The 19,017-nt window shown below is 42.9% G+C and overlaps 1 protein-coding gene across 1 annotated transcript in view; it reads right to left on the bottom strand.

Moving 5' to 3' along the window:
* antxr2a (ANTXR cell adhesion molecule 2a) overlaps positions 1 to 19,017 on the bottom strand; it is an 80,081-nt gene that overhangs the window by 38,591 nt on the left and 22,473 nt on the right. Inside the window, exons 10-14 of the mRNA XM_005730558.2 lie at positions 18,621 to 18,690; positions 9,577 to 9,655; positions 9,034 to 9,129; positions 3,112 to 3,162; positions 1,007 to 1,096 (exon numbers count right to left, since the gene is read on the bottom strand). Coding sequence (XP_005730615.1) covers positions 1,007 to 1,096; positions 3,112 to 3,162; positions 9,034 to 9,129; positions 9,577 to 9,655; positions 18,621 to 18,690 — 386 coding nt within the window. The remainder of the gene's footprint in view (positions 1 to 1,006; positions 1,097 to 3,111; positions 3,163 to 9,033; positions 9,130 to 9,576; positions 9,656 to 18,620; positions 18,691 to 19,017) is intronic.

Here is a 19,017-nt window from a genome sequence, read left to right as displayed (position 1 = left end):
CACATGAATGGGGTGAGGTGATTAATTAGCAACACAGTTTTCAAGCTGTAGGTTAAGCCGTGACAATATAGAACAGCTTTTCAGAATCATCTCTGGGATACATCGCCGGCCTGCCGCATCATCAGGAAAAGAGAAAGGCTGCCATGAATAAAAGATACGTTGTCACCTCAATAATCGTTTGAAATGCTGGCAGCGGCAAAGCGGCGGAGGTGGTTTTCTCAGCATGACGTCTTAAATGTGGATGCGGAGGAGCGGACGGGTTGGTCTTTACAAGCAACTCGTTATCTATCAGTGGGGTGACGGCGGGGAGGGAGTGGGGGCTTCAGATGTGGAGACGCGCCTGTCGATGGGAATCAACACGCTAGTGGAAGAACAGAGAAAGGTAACAGCCAGGATTGGATCTCAGCAACACTCTGGGGGGGAAAAGTCAAGAGGTAGGAGCTCCCCGAGGATGCTGGGAAATCCCTGCCATGCCACCAACTTCCTCGGGGCTAAGTAGGAAGGAGGGGGAGGGGCAGCTCGCTTTTAAACCTGAATTCCCTTCGGAGGAGGCGGATAACAAAGCGAGCTGCCAAGGTCTGGAAGTTGAGACGGGGGAAGCAGAGAGGAGAGGTGGGTATGTCAAGTTGACAGCAGCACTCAATCTTTCATCCCGGCTGCGACTTGATCCAATCAGCCCTCGACGGCCAAGGACGAGATGGCAGGGCCTGTCATGTCGGAGGCATCAGTGGGCTGACGAGGACAGCGGCCCGGCCGGTCAGTCAGCCAGTCAGTCGCTCGGTCGGTGGGTTTCTCCTCCTGATTCCTGCGTAACTCAACAAAGTTCCCGCCTCGCAGAAAAGACTGAACATGATGATGCAAGTTTACGGGACCACACATATGTGTCATTTCCTGCTGTCTGCATTTTGACCTTTGGAATATTTCAGCTGTTTTTGCTTGTTTCGTTCAGCTTTTCACTAAGAAAGAACGGAAGCAGCATGTTGGCCAATAGTTTTGAGTTTCTGACCTCCATCCGACTGATCCCTCCGACTCCTCTTCCTCCGTAGTACGAGGCATCCACAGTTGGCCACTTCTTCTTGGGCAGCGGCTCAGGCTCCTAAGAAATAAACACAGAAAACAAAACCAGGAAACACATAGTTGTGTGTCAAATAAGAGTGTGTGCAAATTTTCTTTCCATATTTATATGTATGACATTAATCAGAGTCACTGTAATGACAAAGGGGAGGTAGTGCAATGATGTGTTTGCTATTGTTCTATTTTCTTTCGTCCATATTTGTCCCTGCACACCAGAACAACATTTCCTTTCATTGGGAAGATGTCACTTTGTCAGGAAGGAAGGGAAACGTAGGCCTTACTCCTGGCTCAGCGCGTGTTCAAGTGCAGAGGGGAAACCGTTCGTATCGCTCTGCTGACGTTTACAGTTCCATCTGCCGCAAACTGAAAATGCTGCAGTGGGATGGGATCAACTACCACACAGGGTAAAGCTTTCAGAAGCATTTACACTGTAATCCTGTGCCCTGCAGAAAAAAACTCAACAAAACTGTAGCATCATGCTAACGTGTTTGGCAAAAATTCAGCCAATGATAAGCCAGATATTTAAATGTCTACTTTACGCTACAATGTTTCTGGAAATAAACTCAACTCAGGCGGGTTTTCTGCTATACATTTGTTCGTATTTAACAAAATAAATGTGCAGACATTCGTTTTTGACTCTCTGAACTAACACAGCCCTCAACGTGTCTGTGCTCTCTGCTCATATTAAGTCATTTTTTGCTTTTTAAAGAACTTATTTCAACATTGTACTCAACAACAAACACATCCTCCCTAACAAAGTAGGGGTGACGTGGGCTGCAAGTTTGAGACCCCCGTTCTGGGGGGAAAAAGTCAAGAGGTAGTAGCTCCCTGAGGATGCTGGGAAATTTAGTGTAAAGCTTTACAAAAGCAGTACGGTATTTTACTTTGCTTTTAAAAACCTGCAAATGATTTTCACCAAGGAGGTTGAGTAACTCTATCGGCAACTCTCTGATTGTCTAAACCAGGGGTGGGGAACTCCAGGCCTCGAGTGTCGGTGTCCTGCAGGTTTTAGATGTATCCTTGATCCAACACAGCTGATTTAAATGGCTAAATGACCTCCTCAACAAGTCCTGAAGTTCTCCAGAGGCCAGGTAATGAACTAATCATGTGATTCAGGTGTGTTGACCCACGGTGAGATCTAAAACCTGCAGGACACCGGCCCTCGAGGCCTGGCGTTCCCACCCCTGCTTTAAATGTTATAGACAAGTTAAAATGGCGAGGCTTGGTCCAGCTTAGGGGTGATTAAGTATCACAAAATGACCCGGATCCACTTATCCGTCTGGATACAGAGATTCAGTTCAGGAATGGTGTGAAAATTTAGATTTTACACAGTGAAATCTAAAATATTAGACCTCAGCTACATACTTTGATATTGACTGTTTCCCTCTGGAATTTATGTAACTAAAATAATCAGTTAAACATTAAAATCTTTTTCTGTTAATGAATCTCGTATTGCAGAAGACGCTTTTTGATTCAGTCTTTTACGATAATCGTTAGTCAGTGAAGACGAAAGGTTTATCACAAGCACCAACTTTTCTAAAGTCATTTTTTGAAGGAACTGCTCGACACGTTGGGAAATATGCAAACTGACTTCATTTCATCATGAGAAGAAACAAGCTCCATCACTCTCATGTCTGTGTGCAGAGCTGGAGCTGGGATTACTCTAGTTTAGCAGAAAGACTGAAATCACGGGGCAAACAGCGAGCACGCCTCTGTCCAAAGTTCAAAAATCCATCTACCAGCTCACTAATTAAAATGTGATCTTGTTTATATGATCTGTAGACAAACAAATGTAAAAGGGACACGTTATGGTTTTAGTCTCTCTGAATTGGCTCGAGTTAGATGCTTAATGCAGCGATAACGGCCCTGTGAAATTCTCAGAGAGACGCTCAATAATCCTGATTCTCAAAATGTGCAAAGTTTCCCTGAAATTTCAGTGCTGCGCCACTCTGAGCTCTGGAACCTCCTCTGACTCCCATTTTCTTCTTTTGCACCGCACAGATTTTCAAACCTGAAAATAAAACAATTGTGACTCACGGGCGGTGGAGGGCGAGATGGTGGAGGCGGCGGCGGCGGGTCCTGGATGACCTGGATAAACAGAAGAAGCAAAAGAGCGTCAGCACAGCCCGTCAGGAGACGCATTGGGACACGCACAAACACACGCGCTCAAACCTCATCAAGACGAGCGCAGACAAGGCTGACAGAGGTGATTCGTGACAGGTGACTGAGCCAAACAGAAACATCCCTGAGCTCATCTCACGGTGGAGACGCCGTCGCTGCCAGCCTGTTTTGCAGCAGCGACTGCTGCCCCATCGCGTCACTGACTGCTGATTACAAGGATTCTGCTTGTAAACCAACATCAGGGGCCCCCCGTGCAAAATAAAGAAAAGCTGAAAATCAACTTGTTGACAGGGGAGTCTTTGGGGCGAGCGCCGCTGCCCGTTTAGCTCTTAATTAATTGGATGGGGTTCAGTGCTTCCAAGCAATCCCCCCAATCATAAAGTCCTAAGGAGTTAATTAGCTCCAATGAGATACAGAGGAGGAGGCTTGGGCTCAGCTCCAAGCCCCGTCTGAAGGGAAGATGAGTGGCGGCAAACACACACAGAAAATACAAGAAAACACACACACGCGCGCGCGCGCCCTCGCCCACATATAACCAGGACACGACTCTCCCAGAGCAGAGTGACCGGCCCAGCGGCATTGTTTGTGACAACACTGGATGAGAGGGCACCTGAGGAGCAGGTTGTCCACAATGTGATTCCACTCAAGGACAAGATGCCTCGGCCGGGTTTTTCAGATGTGCACGGCAAAGCAAAGAGAGGCCTGACAGTGACATTTGTCAGGTGTCAGTCAGACGCTTCACATACTGATGTCCGACTCTTTACTGAAGACGCTTCTGCCACTCACTCACCAAAAACCCATCTGTGAGCGGGCTGGCGCTGGAAAGACCGAGGCGCTTTATTCTTCGGTGTTGTCAGTTGCTGTAGGTCACAGCCGTCACGTGAAAACACAGGCCTGCACACTTGCAGTTTATTTATGTTCTTTTTGCATCTTTAATGCTTTTTAACTAGTTTTCTTTTATTTTGTGTATTTTTTGCAAGGAAACTAAGAGAAAGTCACCGTGCAAGTCAAGTTTTACATAGTGAAAAATCGATAAACTCAAAGAAGTCCAGTCGCTTCTCTTTCCAAGCTCCTCAGATTAGCACGATTGGATGACTCGTCCAGCAGCTGATCCAGCAGGTAAAAATACCAATACAGTCCAATATTTTGTACTGTTTCCACTGCGATAAAATTATGGATGAACTGGCACTAAATATTTTCACTACAACACGTTGATGCTTTTAAGAGTGACCCCAGCCAGTTTTTTAAATGAACAAAGTCTCTGTTTCACGACTTGAAGTTCATCAAACGGTGTAATTTAAACAGACGGCAGCTCACAGTGAAGATTTTAATGAACTAAATCATGAAATCTGATGATATAGCGAGTTTTGCAGAATGGCTGTGTGGAGATACTGTGTGATATCTTAAAGTACAGTGAGGTCACAACCTCTTCTGAATAATGTCTCCATTACTACTCAATTAATTACGGAGCCCCGCAGGGGACATGGGAGAGAAAAAAAAAATTAAGACGGACTTTTGCGAGATCTCGCAAAAGTTTTAGCCGCATTCTTCGGCCTTCGACCTCCCGTTAGCCCGAAGCTAACGGGAGGTCGAGACGTACTACAGCCGGGAGGAACACCGCTTTCCCGGCACATCGTGCCTCGACCTCCCGGTTGGCTTCGAGCCGGCGTCCGAAGAATGCGGCTAAAACTTTTGCGAGATCTCGAAAAAGTCCGTCTTAATTTTTTTTTCTCCCATGTCCCCTGTGGGGCTCCGTAATTAATCGATTAACATGCTGGTGACAAAAACTTTTATTTATTTAACTATAAAGGCACTATATTACTGAATTACTGTATCTTCTTCAGTGAAATTTTCCTTTTTTCTGTTACTGTTTGTTAAAAGTCTTCAGGTTTTGGATCAAAGTCATCAAACTGAGCTCAGGAAGTGTTATTGGAATTTTGTGGGACATTTATTCAAACCTGAATCCTGATACAAAGGGAAAGGATTCTGTTCACCTCCTCGCCCACTCCCCGCTCCCCACACAGGGGTGGACACAGTAGGTGCCCTATAAATGCAGTGCTTATAATTGCACTAAAGACATATCTCAACCTGAGGTGCGCAGCAAAGTGGAAAGCTGACCTTTGTTCATTAGTCATCAAAGACAGATACCACAGTGTCAGAGCTGGTTATGCATTTGCTAAAGTGGTTTCGGAGGGAAAAGGAGCGATGTAATTACGGCATATCATAGATCCTAACAGCTGTTTCATTCACTCTTAAGCTCAGGGATGCTATCACACTCTCTGCTTACTGTTGTCATTAGAATAATGAAAAATAATCAATTAGGGTTAATTAATTCCTTTGTGACACACAACCGGCTGTAAGCAAATCTAGTAAAGGGCTACTGGTGGCCTCGCCATACGCTGATTAACATCATTTCAGCCACACCTTACGTTCACAGGATTATCTCTTTTATTAAGTAATTATGCAGCAGATTTCCTGCACATGTTGTGAGACAAATAAAGCGTCACACAAACGCTCTGCTGCTCTTTCCCAGCTACCTGATGGACAGATGTGAAGAGGAGCAGCGCGGTGGCATAATTAAAAACTAAACCACAGGATATTTCGCCATCTGACACAAGCCCCAGCGGCCCGCCGCCGCAGCCACGACACCGGGGGGAATTGGACCAATCAGAGGCACTCGGGGTATTGTCCCCATATGGCCGTCTCCGTAAACGTCCAACTGGACTTTATAATCTGTTCGTTCCCAACCTTAAGCTCGAACCGTGTCGTGTCAAGCTGTTTTGGGAGGCTTATAACGACGGATCAGTGGCAGATAGCATATTCGAAAGTTTAAAATTGCTTTAGGTCTTCATCTTTTCGGAGAAACTGTTTGTACGAGAACAAAACAAATAAAAAAATCAACTGAAAGAGAACAAAGACGACAAAAGTTCTGCAAGAACAAGAAATAATTAGAGATTAATAACATATTAAGGACCAAATGAGTCGCAAATGTGTCCAAAAGTGCATCCAATTTAGCAGCGAATAGTTTGTAATTTGGATAAACTGGCAATGTAATTTAAAACGGCATCTCCAATCCTGAATCCTTTGATTTGAACTAAAGGCGATGCCATTCGAGTTTAATTTCCAAACAAATCATAAACAAAGAAATTACCACTCCACAGCTTGTATGACCTCTCTCCTGGCATCGGTCCACGCGGGAGAGAGAAGGGGAGAGAGGGATTGTGGGAAAGAGGTTGGGCATGTGTCTCTGTGTATGTGTATGTGTGTGTCGAGCGTGTGTGCGCGGCCTCATCCCGACTGCTGAAACCTGGCAGACTGGGGGTTTAAATATTAACAAGCCACACATGGCCCTCCTCTTCTGCCGCGTCCCTCGATGGAAGGCAACAGCAGCTCTCTCCACCAAGACAAACACGTCCACCGCCAGACATGCTGCAGGGGGTTTACATTTTAATGCCTTTGTTGGTTTTCCAAAATATGCTTCCATCTCATCCTGGATGGGATCCCTTCAGGTCCACAAAGCCAGGTGACGTCTATCATTTAAGGGCCGGTGCGGGTGAGCGGGAACAGAGGTCCGCCGCGAGGGTCGGCGGAGTAGAGGGTAAATTTGCCTTTATCAGATCTCAATAGAAAAAGGCAGAGACAGAAAAAAGAGGCTGCGCACACCATCTGTAGCCCCTCTCTCATAGCCTCAAACGATAATCTGTTGTGGATTTTTGTAAACGGTTAAGCGGGGGAGACTTTATTTCCAAAGGGGGTGAGGCCAGAGCGAGGTTTTTAAAACAGTACTCTTTTTTTTAACCAACTAAACCAAAGTTTCAACTCTGGACAAAAAAAGCAAAAATATTTTCTAGTCATAAGTTATGACTTTAAGAGCAGATTTCAGATGAATTAATTAAACGCAGCCTCAAGTTCCACTTTAAAACATCCCGTACACATGGGACTGGAAATGTGGTGACTTGTGGAATTAATGAAGAACCTCCCAACCTCCACAGAGAGAGAATAAAAAGCACGACCAAGAAACACAAAACTAAAAAAACAAAAAAACCTTATCCCTAAGCAGAAACGTTTAAGTCATAACCGGCTGTTTCCACTTTTCACACTTTTAGGACCAAAACGAAGGAACAAAAGAACATTTTTGATCATTTTACAGCCGACGTTTGTCTCTGTTTCAACATCCTTTACTCAATTTATGAGGATGAAGCTGAAAAATAATCTGTCCTGTCAAGTATGTGGAGAAAGTTTTGTCCGTTTCATATGCGGTATATGTGTGCATTATACACTCAGCCACCTTTGTAATTATATCTGCTGAACTGCCTGTTAATACAAGTGTTATATCAGCCAATCGCATGGCAGCAACTCCAGGAATTAAGGCAGGTAGACACTGGCTGTTGTTGGTGGCAGACAGGCACTGGTGGGATTTTCCCACATAACTGTCTCTGGGGTTCACAGATAATGGTCCAAAAATAAGAAAATATCCTTTGAGTAGCAGATCTGTTGATGTTGAGTCATAGGAAGGCAACAGAAAGTCAAATAACCCGTCGTTCCAGCCAAGGTTCACAAGAAGCCGCCTCGTAACGCACGACATGTCAAACCTGCATCGATCGATCCTGCCTGTATCTGCAGTTTGGCGCGGCGGCCTTTTAGTGTCAGCTGAGCTCAGTTTAAAGGTTGCACTGTTGCTGAGCATCTCCGTCTCTTTGTGACGACAGCGTGCTCGTCTCCTCATGGCTGCTTCAAGCACGCCGCGAAGCTCAAATCATCTCCAGCCCATAACAATGAGTTCACTGTCCTCCAAAAGCCTCCACAGTCACCAGATCCAGTCGAGCATCTTCACTTTTGTGTTAGTCGGTTGAGGAACAAACAAAAATCAGCAAAAGTATTCACTCTTATTTTTTAGTGAAGTACACGCACAGGCCTCTGGTCTTTAGTGGGCGGGTTTTAAACAGCAAAGGGAGAGCGACCGTAGAGGGACGTTTTATTTAATCCAACTTCTGCCTAATGCAGGTTTAAATAAACAATATTAGCAGTACTGAGGAAGAATAAGAAATATTCATAATAGTGTATCTAGAACATGATTGAATAGATGTGTAGAAGTGTTTTAAGCTGAAGCAGGACATGATGGATTCTAATGCGATAAAACCGCTAAAAGTCTGTGTGATTATTCTGAATCCCTTCAGTCCCCAGGTAGGCCCGACATTAGTCCTAAACAAACAGAGACTCTGGTAACTTTCATGCAATCTGTCACTCACATCTTCCTGCTGCTGGTCTATGTTATTGTTTTTAACAGTCTGTTTGTGTGAAGCAACTTCTCCACATATAGCATGTGCAGCAATCGGCCGCTGGTCTGCAGTGCTCTGCGGTGTTGCTAAACCAGTGTGACTTATCGGTAAGCGGGAGGTGACGAGCTTGAACAGATGTTCGGCACCACTTCCCTTCGGCAAGGCTTGGTGAATAACACCGAGCCTGCCCGTCACCTCTTTGTGCTTTTTAACTGGTGATTAAACTCCATCTTTCACCCAAATTAAGTCAGACTTTACAAGACAGTTTGTGCTTTTTCAAGTGACCTCATCTTTTTCAGCAAGGCGGTGCTGTATGTGCCGCAACAGGATGTTTTTACAGCTGTCAGAGCAATACGAGGAAAAAAAGTGGGTGATAGGGTTTATCCTCATCAGATTTACAGGACGAGGCAGAACAAAGAGCAGCAACACTTTAGCGTGTTTTTCCCCCCACAGTCGAGAACCCGCTCTCATCTCCGCTCAAAGCCAGATTTAATTCATTTATCAGTTTTGGTTGACCAAACATGACTGTGCTGGTTATAGGCGGTGTAGCAGCACTCACCACTTTGCAACACAGAGGCCACAACCACCACATGAGGGCCAGGGCCACGAGGAGGAGCAGCACCAGGAAGACTATCGCCACCACAAAGCCGTCCGACTGAAGGAGAAAAGGAAAAGGCAAAACAGTCACACAGCTGGAAACAACTGGATGCGTCAAAGCTGGAGGAGAAATATTAAAAGTTTGTTAGAAGGAATACGAAATAGAAACAAAGGGGAACACGCGGTCGATAACAGCTAAATCGGAGCAAGCGTATCGTCTTACAAAAGAGCAGATGTTTCGCAAATTTTCAACATCAGGAATTGTGTGACTCCCAGATAACCGGAAAGTGTCTACAAAACTATGACATTGCTTCATCATATGAGAAACACCGAAAAAAAGGAAGTTCTGCTCAAACATAACAGGAAAACTTGTAACCTTATAGTCAGGCCATGTTTTATGCATCACTTCCTCAGTTATAAAATCAGGAAACGCAGCTTCATGTTATTAAAGGGACTTTAAGTTTAATCTGGAATGTGAAATATCAGAGCTCAGCATTAAACTCACACATGTGGTAGCAGAGATGGTGTGGGCACTCGAGATGAAGGACTTGCCGTTGTTAAGGCTGATGAGAACATCCATTTTCCTGTAAAGGAAAGAGTTTAATTGGTATCAGAGGAAATTAAAGGAAACAGCAGGAAACAACATTAAAACCTCGTCTCACTTTATCCTGCCAGTTCTCCCACGTTTGTCAGAGAAGAAAAACACGTTTGCATTTCCAGGGAAGTTCACTGTGTTGGAATTTTCGTCATACGTTTTCTGTTTTTGCAAACTTTGTTGATTAAAGATACTTCAACTGTAAACATCGGGTCTCAGCTGATATCTTTTTAATCTCCAAGAAGGACAAGCATCGCGCTGCAGCTTGTGTTTTTTTGCAACATCGTGCCCTCAGTCCTGTCTTACAGGTGCTAAATGTCACCTCAACAATTTTCCTAAAAGACTTTTTTTTGACTTCCAACCAGCGCAAAAATAAATAAATAAATAAAAATCACCTGTGTCCATAAAATCAGGATTTAATAATAAAATGAAATTTTGAATATTGTAAATTTTTTATTATAATGTAATTCAATTCATTAAATATACATGACTTTTTATTTTCCAGGCCCCTTTGAAGTACTGCAAAGTACCTTTAAATATACTAGGACACATTTTTCACAGACACTCTATTCAACCTCCCAACCCCATTCATAACATAAGCTGGCCTTTAACATCCTAAAGCAATGATGTCAAACTCATTTTAGTCCAGTTGGTCCCACTTTGAGGAAGCCATAACACTACAGCATCACAGCCTATATGAAACACACACGCCTCTAAATTTCTCATTTTTAAATAAGTATAAAGAAGTCTGCTCAGAGCTGCCGCCCTGCTGGCTGAAGGCTACTGCAGGAGCCCAACTTTGGTCTGCTCTCCAGATCTTTTTCTGCACGTCACCCCACTCTTTCCCTGGTTTCCTGTCCTCTCTCTCCTCTTCCCTCTCTAATAAAGCCTAAATGCCAAAAATAATTCTAGAAGCTTTTTCTATTTAATTTTCAAATGTAACAAACCATCCCTGTACAAACAGCCTGATCTCTTCAGAAAAACACAGAATGTATCTCAGTTTTTGTACATCCAGTAAAGCTGGAGTAGTTACAATTTAACTGAAGGATGTGAAAAGACATAAAATCATTACATGTAAAGCTTTTGTATCTAATATGAATCAGAGATCCTGCTCAGATTTGCACACATTTTTACTCATGTGTAGTTATACTGGTCATGCATTACTACACCGTAAACAGCAACGTGGTTTGTTTTTAACAAAAACGTGTAATTAATGACTTCACTGTAATTTTATCACACGGCGAAGCCATCCGGTGCGCCAAACGGGATCATCAAATCTCGCCCCCGAGCCTCATGTTTGACACCGCCGTCTTAGAGGTAGCAGCAGCACTGTTTGGGAAGCTTTAATTGCTTTTTAAGTAACGAGTTGTTGCCAAGCAACATTATTATTTTTACCTGTCTCTCTTCTACCGTGCTACGTGTGTGTGTGTTTAATCAATCTAACAATATGTATTGAGTGTTATTGAAAACAATGTTGTTCTCCCTGATAATACTTTGCTCTGCATCTAGACTTTAAAAATAGAAGAGCTCTATAATTCTATCGTTGCTCTCGCAAATCCTGTTCTCACAAACGCTAATAAGTCCTGGAGTCATGTTAGCACAATGCTCAATAAAGACAACAATCAGAATTAAATAAATGTCCTCAGTGGGAGGAAATCCTGTCATTATCACATAATCATCGTGTGTGGGTGAAGTAACTTGACTGGCAGTAACAAGGCTCCTGAACTCCGAAGACTTATTTAGAGAGAAAAATGCAAAGCCAAAATGGGCGCAATTAAAACCCTAATGATGAACGGCACCGCAATTTCCATATGTCTATTATGCCCAATCCAATTACCGCAGGTTTAATGAGAATTCAGGATATGGAACGAATGAAACGCCTGAAATATTCCCTCCGACACAAAAAGAAAAGAGGCGAGAGAAAGAAGTACGCAGAGCGGTATTGTGTGCGAGGGGCCAGCTGTGAGTGCACGGGAGTGTACAGGGGAGGCCTGCATTAAAAATGGTGCAGTGGAATAATAACAAGAGTGCTCTCTTTGCTGTGGATTTTGCCTCAGGCAGTGCCTTGGGCCACCAATTCTCCTGTGGTTCTGAACAGATGAGCGACCAGACCATGTGTCCTTTACTGCGCCGTCTAAATATTCGAAACTGACTTTTTTGCACCTCACCTTATTTACTGCGCTAAATATTTAAAATACAATGCAGCGACCTTTAAGCAGGATCCGCTCTGACACCTCACCAACTTGTTGATGATCAACTTGTGTTTTCAAATTATCGATTACTTAATAAAGTTATATTTAAAAAAAATAAAATCTTTATTGGATATTTGATGCAGGTCTTTCATATTTAAGCAGCTGGTGCATTTTAGGCAATGCTACAGAGGGCAAAATATTCTATTCATTTATTCTATTCTGTTATGTGTGCTGCAGATACACTGACACTTTTATAGTGACAGTCAGTGAAGGATTACAACGTAGCAAAATAACAAAATAATAAGTACATGTAATGCTCTTTTAGTTTTAGGTCAGTGGTCCCCAACCAACGGGCCGAGTCGTTTTGTACCGGGCCGTCAGAGTTGAGAGTCGGGTGTGAAATTTATGGTTTTCAGGGTTTTTAATCGTTATTATTTTATCGTTTTTATCATTAACTCTGTTTCCCTGGGTCTTTTCCCATGTGTTATGAATAAATCTTCTTTTTTTGGTTTTATTTTGTTGTATTTATCTGCGACACCTTACGCTGACAGATTAACTTTGCAATTCGAGGAAAATGTGGGAGAAGTTTTCAGAAATCATTAACAGGGAACTAAGAAACACTCTGGTACTGCTGGGAAGGCTTTACTTGACCTGTTTCAGGTTCCTTTAAACTGTTAGTAATGTGCTACATGTCTTTAAACCTACACAAAGAAAAAGGTCTTTTTTTGACTGAAAATGAATGAATGGTAACTTTAAGAGTTGAAAACTGAAGATTTTGAATGAGAATCAGTTTGCTTCCATCAGGAAGCATCACTGGAAACGCTGCACGCCTCCGTAGCTCGGCGAAGATGTTCTAGGTCCCTGCATGTTAACTAAGCGCTCGCGCTGAATGGATGAGGGGAGAGGCTAATTTAGCTGACACCATCAATCCGTGATAATGGTGGGCAGGTTGTTAATCAAGCTGGAGGTGTGGACCCCGCAGTGTGTAGGGGGGAAAGCTCCCAAGCGAGTTACACTGACGAACCCACTTCTCCCTCGGTCGACAACGCCGGACATCTTTAACGCACCACAACCCAACCATAGTGAGCGAGGCCTTTTTTCTCCTCCCTCTCTGAGACACTGACTGCTAATTTACCAAGTTACTGTTGAGTAGGCAGAATGTGCTCTGACACAGAGGCATAAGTCATAGATCCTCTTCTCTTTTACACACTTTTATTTCCACGAAGACGACCAAAAGAATATAGTAATTGCGTGGCCAAATCTATTAAAGTGTTGCTCTAATGATTAGTCACTCTGCTGCTCGCAGAATATGAATCTATGGCTTTTTCGTTAGTCAGTTGTAAAGTTCATTTTAAAAATGTTTAAATGCAATACTAGCAATTTGATTATGGAGAGGGGGGGTTAAAAGGTTTAAAAGAATTTAAAGAGGCAACCCAGTAACTGAATAATTGAAAACAGAGCAGGCTGTCATTTAACTTTTCCACAGTAAAAGCCAATGAGTGACACTGAGGAGAGAGCTGCAGCTGCTGGTGGGTCTGTAGTTATGTTTGAATAAATGGGAGCTGAAAGGGCAGACTGTCACAGGGCCGAGGGATCGCTCAAAAACAGACACCGCTTCCCAGGGACACCGGTTGAACGGCCGAAGGCTCCTTCCCGCCGCAGACCTCTGGCTCCGCATTGGAAAAAGTTTGTCCCCAGGCTCGCTATAATTCATCAGAAGGTAGGCCTTCTGTGACGCTAAGCTTTGGTGATGCGATGCAGCTGGAGCGGCTGACAATGGTGACGCTAATGGCTTTCAAACTTCCCTTAAAGATGTGAAAATTGAGGAGGGTGAATAATTTACAGCAGAGCATATGTGGGGCCTGTCACCCGGCATCCAGGAATCATCAGTCTGTATGTGTTTGTGTGGCAGAAGTTCTGAAGCTCAGTTGATGGGAGGGATCGCCTCACGAAGCCTGGACAGCAGATGAGAGAATGTGGTCCAGACGAGACAACCGCTATTACTCTAAAAGTTGGCTCCCCGTACAAAATTGGAATATTGACCGGCTTCTTATAACCAATAATCCAATTGGGAGATAATACCAACTGAGAGCACTTCTGATTGGTACTTTCAGCTCCACGTACATTCCCTGTCGTGGATGGATCTTATTAAGAGACAGGAAACAGGGTTCGCCGCTATTCTAGTCTAGAAAACGTGGCAAAAAGATCCCCAAAGTCATGTAGGAAAGGGATCTGTTTACCCATCGTTGAAGATCAAAGGTTGGACAGATTTACTGAGACAGTCAAAAAGGCTTTTAGAGAAATCTGCATTAGATTAAGGGAATATAAAATATTCTACCAATTTTACAGTTAATCAGAAACACCAAGAAAAAAAGTTAAAAGAAAGACCAAACTCCTGGACAAACCTGACTAATGGAGACGTAAAGCAGAGATGGGTGACATATGTGCACTCGCACCAGGTGACCTGCACCTACAACAGGTTTGAGTGAATTTGAACAGAGAGCATTGGCGCTGTTAAGTATAAAGTGCCCTGGGCTGCTCGATGAGGTTGGCCCAGGCACGGTCGGTCGGGTCCAGATCCAGATTCAGATCATGTTACAACCAATCAACAGACACGAAGCAGGCCTGTGCTGCAACATGAAGGGATATTCAGACAATAGGACATTTCAATCAAAACATCTTGATACCCCCCGGGGAGCACACGGGGTGACGGTGTTCTTTGCAGCAGCGCGTCTTATTTATCCACCGGCGTATCAGCGTCATTGCACCTGCTGTGTAAAGCAGCTGTTACCTCCCTCTTCAGGTATTTTTTTTGTTTCCACCATTACTGTGAGAACACTTCGTGAGGAGCCCCAGTGGGGTGTGCGGGGTCTCCTAATGGGGATGCGCATGGAGGGCTGGAGGAGGGAGCATAGAGTGTCAGCAGATGCCAGAGTTTCAAGCCTGATGCCACAGCTGTCAGCACAGATGACGCCTCTGCCGTGAGTGCTCCCGCACAGCTCGATGACCGGGAACGCTCTGATTCCTGGACGCCAAAGCTAGATGTGGTGCCGTGTGCCCCGGGACCCCAGCGGGACAAGAAGCCGCAGCTGAGGACCTCAACTCAGTCGACTGCTGTATCTGAAATATGTTCCCCAGCAACTTATATCTGTGAGGCAAAAACAAAAATTCAAGCAGTGCTCGCGAGGACAAGGCCCCATGTGTAACAAAACATGGCTGGAAAGGGGGAAAAGGATTGTGCGATGAAATGACAATTCTTCTCCGGCTGAGTAGAGCCGTGTTAAAGGAGCATCCTTTGCGGTGGCAGTGGTGATGGAGCAGAAGCAGACAGATGGAAGGAGACGGAAGTTTCTGGGCTCTGGAGTTCCACGCAGGTGGTCCGGGGTGCAGGGATTGTCACTGCATGGTGAATTATTTAAATGGAGAGCACGGAAAAGGGAACGGCTGCATCTGTCGCACATCCTTTTAAAGCCCCTCCAGCAGATGTGTTTACTCACCACCCGTACCAGCTAACTACTTAATGGGTCATCATCGGCAGCCAAGAGTTAATTAAGCAGGCCTTTTGCAAATGGCGGGTACGTAACATCAGTGTCAGCTCAGGTCCTATCAGGTGCTGGAGACCTGTGATGTAGGGCGCCCGCTTCATCTTTTTACAGGCTGAACCAAAACATTGTGTTTGGCTGCCCTGAGCTCGACTCAGGAGAAAGAACCTGGACAAAGTCCAGCAGACGCTTTGAAATGCTGAGAAATCCTCAAGGCTTCTCAAAACTCTATAAAATTATAAAATATATGCATGACTTCACAACTTTATCTGTGCAGTAAAAAATTACAGACGTGTCAAATGACCTTTCTAGAATTCTTAAGAAACCTTTTCAACTTCAGGCTCCTTCCTCTGTTCAGTTATTGCAGTGCTAAAATATTCAGACAATAAATAACCAGCTCTAATTATGATCTAATATCATTTTATTTTATGCAAAATGGCCAAAATGATCCTTCAAATTTCCAAAATATAAGAATTTATGTTGTTTTTTTTAAATATTAAAATCACTGAATTCTTCCCGGTTGAAGAGATTTAAAGGTACCTAACCATATAACCTGGGATCTGGGATTTTTGTGGCATTCAATTGAGAAAACAAGGATGAATCTATTAAATCCATCAAATAACGACTTGATAGATTTATCCACAATCAAAACAACTGATAGTTATATAGTGATAAATGATCTTTTTTCTCCCTTATAAAAACATGAAAAGATCTTTTTAGACTTTATAGATTGAAAATAAGTACAAGCAGTACAACCAACACTGAGGGTTGTTTAAATGCATGCTTCTGTACTGACAGGTGTGCAACCAAAAAACTTCATAGGATATTTTGACTGTCTTATAGATTTTTACTCGCTGAACCCAGGAAAAATATTTTTAAAATTCCATCTTGTAGGGTCTACCTTACAATATAAAGCGCCTTGAGGCGAGTGTTGTTGTGATTTGCCGCTATTTAAATAAAATTGAACTGAATCTCGATAGGTTTCCTTGCAAAACTCATGCTTTTAGTGTAATTAAGTGCATAGTTTCCCTTAAACTGAAATCTGGTATCTATACTTGAGTCAAAGTATAGATACCGGGGCGGGCAGCAGGTCCTATCAGGCTTACTTTGCTCATAGTGGAAAGTAAGGAATCTCAGAAAAATTATGCATGGTTACTTGTAATAAAAATTGATTTTTTTCACCGCTGTTGTAGTTTATTTAATGTAAACTCCTCCTGTTTTGCAAAAACTGTACGTGATGGATGGAAATGGAGATCATTTTTGGATTCAGCACCCTAAAATTCATAAAATTGACCAAAAGTATGTCATGCAACTGAAAATAATTTTTTTTCAGACCTGTGTTATTAATGCATTGATGTATGTTTTTGCATTTAAATGCTGTTTCTTAGAGTCTGTATGTGTATGCTTCCATCTCTTCTCTGTAGTTTAGGCCACTGTTTTTATAAAATATAAAAAAATGAAAATATCATGTTTTCATGAACACTTTAGATTTTTGACATGAGCGGATTAACTGAGGTGAGGTTCAAGTTGATTCGGTGTAGTTACGGCATCGCCGCCGTCATACTGTATTATACACAATCTCATTTAGAGCTGGAAGACCTTCAGGAGCCAGCGGCACTCATAATCATACATTTTTGATTGGATTGCAGTCAGCAAGGACATTAAAATCTGTTGTTCCATCTATAATGCCTTAGCGATCATCTGCTATGGTTTGGGATTATAAGAGATGCCGTTAAAATCAAACAACAGCAACGCGGGCTGGAATAAACGCGTATTTGCACTGTTTTCACTCGAGTGTTTGCGGCTTGTATGTATGGGGTGTTTGTCTCTTCTACACTGTTTACTGCGTCTTTACGCGTTTTAACATACAGCTAATTTACAGACTTAGGAGCTGATTGTTTGCACAAAAGACTTTTGAAAAACTGGGTGGAAAAAAATAGAAAATGTGCACGAGAGAAACCAAGACTTTAATCTTTCAGTAAAACTTTAGAGACGTGTGATTTAAATAAAAATAAGAAGAAAACAAACAAACACAGAGACCTGAGCTGCACAAAAGAAGCTTAAATTCTCCAGAAAAGGGAAGTTTGCTTTTTTAGGGGGGAATATTCTTGATGTGGGTAAAAGGGGAAGTAACTACTACAAAGGACGTGACCTTATATATGATTCACCGACTGAGTTAAGCTTCCCGAATTCAACATAAAGCTGAAAAACAAACACTGAGCTCTGGCATTTATCCTACACAACATTCCTTTCTTTCCTTTGCCGTAACAATTTATGGGGCAGCATATTGAATCTATTTAGATTGTCCCTATTTGTAGACGCCAGCGCGATCCTGTCATTGAGACTTCACACGTCTCTTCTTGTCATCGTGCCAAGATGAAAACATAAATGTATCTATAGAAACACAAACGAGCTGCATATATCATGTCATATGTTTCTGAGAACATGCTTCCTGAAGACACTGCTGCATTTCCACGCACAGTGAATATTTACAGCCAAGAAAGTTCACTTTTGTTCATGCTCACCAAGTGTTATGGCAAAAAAAAAGAATATACTGAAATATATATATTTACCTTGAATAATTTTAAATGTCTTGATTAAATTAAAGGTGTGCACGGAAGCATAACCTCTAGCTGACCTCGCCTTTGCATCATATCTGGAGGTCTGTTGTGTTGGAGCTCTGCATGATATACACATGAACCTCTGCCTCATCAGGTGTTGAGCAACCAAACAACCAAGCACACAAGTACATCTTAGGTCAGTGAGGGGTTTCATCTCTGATGATGTCATCATGTTACCTAGGCAACTACTTAAAATGTAAAAAGTAAGGAAGAGATGTAAGAAAAAACCCTTCAACCTTTCTGAAGTGAGTGAGCCAAACGTTAAAACGCTGTTTCGATAAAGAAAGTGTGTAATAAAAACATCAAAGCCACAGCTGTGGACAACACTGCACACATGACTGACACATATGTCACCTGTCATGTAGGTGATGAATCTGATTTTCAATTCACGATTACAATAAAATAATTACACTCAGTCAAATTGATCTTTCTTCTTCATGACTCGAACAAAAAGATTTAAATAGAACAGTTACAACACTATGATGCATTATACTATATCACATAAAGCTTTCTCTGATATTTTAGCATCACTGTTAGCAGAGATTCCACTGTTTGTGACGGCTTCTCCATATACGACAATGAAACAACGTCCTACTTACTGTCCGACTTCATAGAGCTTCGGGGCGGGACACAGCAGATAGTCATTACGCACCGTGCTCGGCTTCTCAGCTGGAAGAAATAAAAAAAAAGTTTTATTATTAACTTTGCAGATTGTTTAATGAGGTAAGTACGGATTACGGATTGTAACACAGTATCTGTTTATGTATCTGTGCTTGTTCTGTCTACACAGTCAAACATGAAGGAAACCCTCGATCACCACGGTGTAACACAAAGCCAGTTAAACTAAACTGTCCCGTTAGAAAGTGTAAACCATCACGAATCCATTTCACCTGCTCTGGTGTGATTTAAAACACAACAGGTCCACTGGAGGACCAAAAGCAAGACAACATTTTTGATGGTGGTGGACACAGACCATTGCTCTCTCCTCACCTTCCT

Source organism: Pundamilia nyererei, unplaced genomic scaffold (genome assembly GCF_000239375.1).
Source record: "Pundamilia nyererei isolate P.nyererei 1_Seehausen unplaced genomic scaffold, PunNye1.0 scaffold00038, whole genome shotgun sequence".
NCBI classification, from domain to species: Eukaryota; Metazoa; Chordata; class Actinopteri; order Cichliformes; family Cichlidae; genus Pundamilia; species Pundamilia nyererei.
This window is presented reverse-complemented; position numbering and strand designations above follow the sequence as displayed.